The sequence below is a fragment of the Mustela nigripes genome, chromosome 1 (genome assembly GCF_022355385.1).
Source record: "Mustela nigripes isolate SB6536 chromosome 1, MUSNIG.SB6536, whole genome shotgun sequence".
In the NCBI taxonomy this organism is placed as follows: Eukaryota; Metazoa; Chordata; class Mammalia; order Carnivora; family Mustelidae; genus Mustela; species Mustela nigripes.
Window position 1 is genome coordinate 18661417 of NC_081557.1, and position 7951 is coordinate 18669367.

The 7951-nt window shown below is 44.1% G+C and overlaps 1 protein-coding gene across 2 annotated transcripts in view; it reads right to left on the reverse strand.

Annotated features, from left to right (window-relative positions):
- Window positions 1-7133, reverse strand: part of TRIM44 (tripartite motif containing 44) — a 109078-nt gene extending 101945 nt beyond the window's left edge. The window contains exon 1 of one of the 2 annotated variants that reach the window (XM_059405659.1): window positions 6204-7133. In XM_059405659.1, coding sequence (XP_059261642.1) covers window positions 6204-6860 — 657 coding nt within the window. In that variant the 5' untranslated portion in view covers window positions 6861-7133. The remainder of the gene's footprint in view (window positions 1-6203) is intronic. The other variant, XM_059405670.1, reaches the window with a different exon arrangement.
- Window positions 7134-7951: the final 818 nt, after the last annotated feature.

The following is a 7951-nucleotide window of genomic DNA, read 5'->3' on the forward strand; positions in this document are numbered from 1 at the left end:
GAATACACGGCATACCCTTTCTGAGGGGGAAAAAACAAAATAGTACTCTAGTGTCTACAGTTCTTTTAAACACAATGTGTAGTATTGGATGAAAAATTATGAGACATGAAAAGAATCATGAAAATGTAACATAAAGCCAAACCCCAAAAGATTCAAAGAAATAGAGCTTTAAAAAATAACCAAATAACCATTCTAGAGTTAAAAAATACAGTATCATAAATTAAGAATAAAACGAATAATGTACAATGAAGTTATTTGTAGCTGTAAAAAAAATAGATAAATAAATAAGTAGATATATCTATGGAGTGATTTACAAGACACACTGCTAAGTAAAAAGGAAAGCAAAAAAGAGAATTTGTATCACCCCAAACCCCATTAATTTCAGTTTCACCATGAGGAAAACATCAGACAAATCCAAACTAAGAGACATTCTACACAACACCAGACTAGCACTCCTCCAAACTATCAAGGTCATCAAAGGCAAAAAAAAAAAAAAAAAAAAAAAAAAAATTAATGTGACCACAGGATCCTGGTACAGAAGTTATTAGAGGAAGATCTGGTGAAATTCTAATAATATCCATAGTTTAGTTACCAATACTGTTTCAATGTTGACACAGTAAGAGTACAGGAGGTGCGTCTGGGTGGCTCAGTTGGCTGAGCAGCTACCCTCAGCTCAGGTCATGATCTCAGGGTCCTGAGATCGAGTGCCACATGGGGCGATTGTTCAGTGGGGAGATGGCTTCTCCCTCTCTCTCGTTTGTGCTTGCTCTCTCTCTCGATATAGATAAATATTTTAAAAAAGAAGACAAGTACATGAAGCAGCTCTTGATCTGAGGACATTACTGATCTGCATTAAACTGTGCTGTGCATTTCACAGGGAGTGCACAGTGAGGTGGAAGGGGAGAAGGTCAGAGAAAGCAAAGCAGATGGCATGCTCAGAATGAGACTTTTTTTTTCATTTGTTTTTTAAATAATGTCTACACCCAATGTAGGACTCAAACTCACAACCTTAAGATCAAGAGTCAGATACTCTACCAACTGAGCTGACCAGGGGCCCTCAGAATAAGACATTTAAAAGAGACCCTTTCCACAGAGACTTAGGATGCTCTCACCCCTACCAGGGTAAAATCCTAGAGTAAAGACAAACGAAACTTGCCGCTATCTCACCCTCTGAAGGGAACTGTGGGAGTGTTGCCTTAGAGTTGAACAGTAGGAGGTGGGGAGCTGCAAGGTTGGATGAAAATGAAATCTTTTTTTTTTTTTTTAAGGTTTTATTTATTTATTTGACAGAGAGAGACACAGCGGGAGAGGAAACACAAGCAGGGGGAGTGGAAGAGGGAGAAGCAGGTATCCGGTGGAGCAGGGAGCCTGATGCGGGGCTGGATCCCAGGACCCTGGGATCATGACCTGAGCGAATGAGCACCCAAACACCCTGAAAATGAAATCTTTAAGAAGTTGTAAACTTGGGCAGGTACCTCCTGAAAATCTGATCCGTGAAATCTCAAACAATTCATTTAGTTTAAAGGGGGTTCCAAACAATTTGTACTCTTAGGCCTTAGCATAAGCAAACTCAATCCTCTTTCGAAGAATACAGCTTCATGCCAAGGCTTGGGAAATCCCCACAAATAATTTTTAAAAGGTAATGAAGAGCTGTGCAAACATAACACAAAAGGAAATGAAGAAACATGAAAAATACCATCAAAAACAACAGCAGATGGGACGCCTGGGTGGCTCAGTTGGTTAAGCAGCTGCCTTCGGCTCAGGTCATGATCCCAGCATCCTGGGATTGAGTCCCACATCGGGCTCCTTGCTCAGCAGGGAGTGCCTCTGCCTGCCATTCTGTCTGCCTGTGCTCGCTCTCTCCCCCTCTCTCTCTGATAAATAAATAAAATCTTAAAAACAAAAAACAAAACAAAAAAAAAACAGCAGAGGGGCGCCTGGGTAGCTCAGTGGGTTAAGTCTCTGCCTTGGGCTCAGGTCGTGATCTCAGGGTCCTGGGATGCATCCTGGGATCAAGCCCCGCATCGGGCTCTCTGCTCAGCAGGGAGTCTGCTTCTCCCTCTCTCTCTCTCTGCCTGCCTCTCTGCCTACTTATGATCTCTCTCTCTCTGTCAAGTAAATAAAATCTTTAAAAAAAACAAACAAACAAACAGCAGAGGAGACCTACAAAGTCTTCATATACTGGAATTATCAAAGACAGATTATGACCAACAGGCTTACTGTTCTTACGAGAATAAAGAGGATAGCTACAGTACGAAAAAGAAAGACAGTAAGACAAGACGGTTGTATTATGTATCATACTAATACATTTAAAAAGTTAAACATGAAAAGTTAAAAATGGACAAACTTCTGGGAAAATGTAACTTATCAAAACTGACCTAAGGAAAAACAGACAACTTGGATAGACCTACAACCATTAAAGAAACGGAATTCATCATCAAAAATACCATAGGAAACAAAGTAACAAAATTATCTCTCTCTTTTCAAATCCAGACAACATACCAATCAATCTTATACAAACACTTCCAGAGCATTAAAAGAGAGAAACTATGTGAGAAGCAATACACTGTGCCTCATACTACAAAGCCAACATAACCCTGATAGCAAAATCTCATACAGGCAGTACAGAAAAAAAAAGTTACAAGCTAATTTCTCCCATAAATAAAAATGAAAAAAATCCTAAATTATTAATAAACCAAATTTTAAAACATGAAGATACTTCACCATGACCAAGTTGCATTTATCCCAGAAATGAAAACTGCTTTAATTATAAAATACAGTAATGTAAAGGGACGGAAATAAGACCCTTCACATACCCACCCCATGTTCTTGTATACAAAAACAAGAAGAAACATTTGAAAGATGAGCAAAAAAGTAATAAAAGTGGTTACTAATAGTTGTTTGGGACAAAACCAGGTACAAAAGACAAAGGTGAACTACAGACTTCTGAGACATGGGAACATACTGAAAAAAAAAAATCAACATAATTCACCACATTAACCTAGTAAAAGAGTAAAATCAAATGAACACCCCCAATAAATGCAGGAAAATCACCTGACAAAATTCAGTAGCCACTCAAAATTAAGAAAAACTCCGAAGCTAAGATTAAAGGGAATTTTCCTAACCCGATAAAATATATCTGTGAAAAAAAGCAAACCACTATCACACTTAAGTGTGAAATGTTGTAAATTATTCATCAATTAAAACAAAGTCAGAATACCCACTCACTTCTTCTATTCAACATTATACTAGAGGTCCTATCTAAAGTAGGGCAAGAAAAAAACATATATAAGGATTGGAAAGAACAGAAACTGTCCCTCTCTGCAGATAATATGATCATGTATATAGAATGAATCTACACATTAGAATATTTATGAGAATTTAGCAGACATCTTAACACAAAAATCAATACATAAAAGTTAATCATTTTCCTATATACAGAAAATAAAAGTTTTCCTATATTAGAAAACAAAAGTTTTTAATTTCTTTTACAATACTATAAAATTTTAAGTATCCAGGAATAAATTTCAAAATGATGTACAAGTTCCTACAGAAAAAAGAGGCAATTTAGACCTAAAGATATGAGAAGACTTTATCTTGGAATGGTATTAATTCTCTACATATTGGTTTATAAACTCAAGGCAATACAAAAAACATTCTGTAGGCTTTCTTAATACAAATTTATAGTATGCTCCTAAGAAATGTAAAAGGCCAAGACTGGCTGAGACACTCTTCTAAAAGAACAAAATAGAAGGACTTGCTCTACCAGATATTAAGACATGTTACAAAGCTATGGTAACCAAGAAACATGTTTTTCACACAGAGATACCCTAACAGATGAGTGGTACAGAACAGAAGACCCAAGAAACACATTCGCAGGCATATGGACATGTGCACAGCAGATCCATGTAGAAAAGACAAGCTTTTCAATAAATGCTGCTAGGGCAATTGGCTACCTGTAAGGGGAAAAAATGAAATTGAGCCCCTATTTCCAATATGGGAAAATCAATACGAAGTGGAACAAGACAGAAAAATCACCAACAATAAAGACAATTATTGATAAATTCTACTACATTAACATGAAGAGCTTCTAGTCAAGGCACAATTAAACACACACACACACACACACACACACACACTAGAAGATATTTGCAACTCACAGAAACAACAAAGAAGTCAGAATATACTTCAATAAGTCAATGAGAAAGACAAACCATCTAAGAGAAAAATGAACAAAAAACCCTGAATGGGAAAAAAAAAAAAAAAACCCTGAATGAAGCACTTCACAAAAGGTGAGATTCAAAAGATACACAAAGTCCTGAGTAACCAGAGGGATGTAAATTTAAACCAGAAGAAGATATACATATACAAAAAATTGACAAAAAATTTTAATTCTCAGGGCACCTGGGTGGCTCAGTGGGTTAAAGCCTCTGCCTTCAGCTCAGGTCATGATCCCAGGGTCCTAGGATTGAGCCCACATCGGGCTCTCTGCTCGGCAGGGAGCCTGCTTCCCCCTCTCTCTGCCTGCCTCTCTGCCTACTTGGGATCTCTATCTGTCAAATAAATAAACTCTTTAAAAAAATGTTTAAAAAAATTTTTTTTTCAATTCTCCAATAGCAAGTGGTGGTGATGAAACAGAATAACAGGAACTCTCATACACTCTTCATGGCAATGCAAACTGGTACAACCACTTTGGAAAACAGTTGGCAAAATCTGGTGCTATTTAAGATATGCACAGTCTGTGACCCAACAATCTCACTCCTAGGTTTACATTTCATTTAAATGTATGAAGATGTTCACCAGGAGAAAAGAACAAGAATGCCTATACCAATATTGTTTATAATAGGGAGGAACCTCAGAATCTGGAAATGGAATACTCATCACTGACAGAATAGGTCACTTGTGGCATAATCATAAAATGGAACTCTATACAAAACTGAAAATGAACAAACCACAGCTACTCACTGGATGAATCTCACAAACACAATGCTGAAAAAAATGAAGCAAAGCCCACAAGAACGCACAATATGACATCAACTGTGTCAAGCTCAAGGAAGTTTAGGAATGCATACACATGTGATAAAAGTATAAAGCTAAGTAAGTAAATATCACCACAGAAGCCCAGAAAATGGTTTCCTATGGGGAAGGGAAATAGTTATGATTGGAAAGGGCAGAGGTCTTTAATATTGACACTAATATTTTATGTCTTAATCTGGGTAGAGAGTACATCAGAATTTGCTTTATAATTTTTTGTTAGACTGTGCATATGATTTTATACGCTCTGTGTATTTTACCACTAAAAAAAATGCAATCTCCTGTGTTGGGATTGTTAACAAACTATTTATTATCCCAGTGCCAGTAATTGCAAGGTTGCTTAGGGAAACAAAAGTCCTCATACTATGACAACATTCACCAATAAACTGGTCACTCTGCTCCAACTTTCCTCCCTGGTTAACTCCAGCAATTTCTCTCACTGACTACAAACATCCATACCATAAACAAAAGGCAAATCATTTGCAAATTTGTTCGCCCAAATTAATATTTATTAATGTCTACGACTTTCCAAACACTGTTCTAGGAGATCAGCAAGGTCCAAGAGAGACAAAGGTCCTGCCCTCCCGCCAAAAATGGAGGACACAGGAACACCCATTCCCCCTCTGAGTTTGTCTCCAACCTCTCATCCTCCTTTCCAAACAGTCATCACACATGGAGAACCTAAAAGAAACCGGGGACACATATGACCTTAATATGGAAACCACCACCTCTTCACTTCAAAGGAACCGTCTGCTTGGTTTCATCTGGCTGAAGCCCAGTTTCCCATATTCTCAAGGAGGCAAAGAGACTGCCTTATGGGGTCCAAGCACTAGTCTCAACAACGGTGATGCTGTGGGAATTGGCTTATGGGGTCAACACTCCCAAAGAATGCTTTAACTGGGATCCAGGGACCAGAGGCTGGCAATTTTCCAGAAATCGTACACGAGGCTTCGTGTGTACATATATTTCCCTCAAGTCAGAGTGCAGAACTTGCAACTGATTCTCAAAGGAGTTCAACCCGAAAGAGGGTAAGTAAGCCCTGCCTCAATTACGTTGACTAAACTCGCTTTTTAAGGTCATGGTGAAGGCAAATGTGGCCACGAGGAGGCCACGTGAGCTGAAACCCAGGTGTCCTGACTAGGTCCATGCTCTGAATGCCCAATACTTACTCTTAGTTCTTCGAAGGCTTCGTCGAGGGTGGAGAGCTGGTGGCCCTGGTGAGTCCCAATGACGGGGCACAGGACACAGATGAGCTGCTTATCTTCCTGGCAATAGGTGCTCAAATCGAGCCCATGGTCCGGACACTTCCTCTTGGCCACTCTCTCCGCTTCCATCTCTATTTCTGGGTCAAACTCACTTTCTGCCTCCGTTTCTCCCTCCGCCTCGGATTCTCCTTCCTGGTTGTCTTCCTCTGCTTCGCTCTCTTGCTCGTCCTCCATCTCCTCCTCACTGTCCTCTTCACTCTCCTCCTCGCTCTCCTCCTCCGTCTCGCTCTCTTCTTCCGATTCACTGTCTTCCTCGGACTCGCTCTCCTCCCCCACCTCGCTCTCTAGATCCCGCTCATTCTCCACCTTGGCCCCGGCTTCTTCCTTCGCGTCGCCCTGCCCCGGGGCCCCGGCGGTCCAGGCCTGGGCAGCGCCGTGGACGTACGGGGTCAGGTGGTGGCTGGGGAACTTCTGCCCGTGCGCCTCGGCGTGGCGGCGGCAGTAGCAGAAGGCGCACTCTCGGCACACTTGCTCGGCCCCCGGGGCCTCGTCGGGTTCGCACTCGTCACACGTGCCGTCGTGCGGCAGCTCCTCGAAGGCCGCGCCCCCTCCCGAGGCCATGTGGCTGCGGTGACGCGGCCCAGGCCGCTGGGCCTCGGAGCTCGGCGCCGGGGCTCCGCGCGGCTTCCTCCCGACCTCCGCGCCGCCCGGGTCCCGTCCCGGGCACTGGCCGCGCCGGGTCTCGGGGCAGGCTTGGGGCCGCGGCGCCGCTGCCGCCGGCGCTCCCGCCAGACCCCGCCGGGCCGAGGAGCGAGAGGCCTTCCCGCCGGCTCGGCCGCTCAGCGCCCGCTGCGCTTCCTCCGCCGGCGCGGGCACTTCCGGCGCGGCGGCCCCGCGCCCCCGTCGGCCCCCGCGCCGCGCGCCGCCTTGCTTCGCGCTGGCCCCGGCGAGATCGCCGCGCCGCTGGCCCCGCCGCCCCGGTTCCGCTTTCCCTTTCCCTGCCGGCGGCCTCCTTTCACTTCCTGAGTCACTTAAAGTGGCAAGGGTCCTTTTCCGCGTTCCCCGGCCGGGGGAGGGGGTGGCGGGGAAGGGGACGCTCGGCCGCCGCGGAAGGAGGGGGAGGTGGAGGAAGGTCTCCCGCTCGCTCCCGAGGCGGGAGTCGGGCTCCGCCTCCCAGGGCCCCGGAGGTGTCCACCTGACTGCTCAAGGCTGCTAGGCAGGTGTACGCGTGCAGGTCAGTCTCTGTCCCGACAGTCCGTCGCCGCCCGTCCCAGCCCCCACCGCCAGGTCTTCTGCAAGGTGCCGGGACTGGCTGTTGTGTTTTGTTTTGTTTTGTTTTCACCCGACTGTACCCGATCCCTGGGATTTTCAGACGGCCCCGGGAAGGGTTGTGTTTGTTCTCCCAGGCTCAGGGAATTTCAGAGTCAGGCTCTGCAAACAGACGTTTTCGGTCCAAAGCAATACTACACTTTGTCTGTTTGCGAAGTCTATTTGCGTTCCTGCTTCTTAGGGGCTTGGAATCTCGAGGGTGGCAACCTCTATGCCTTTTTCTGAGAGCTTGCCTTGGGTTCCTCTGAGATGTCAGGGGAAGTAGGTGGCGAGAGAGGATTTGTCCAGTGAGACTTCCAACGTGCATTCATTTTCCTTTATGTAAGGAGACCACCTAGATCCAGACTGGGTTCCAAGAGAAATGAAAAGCACTGTTATTTATT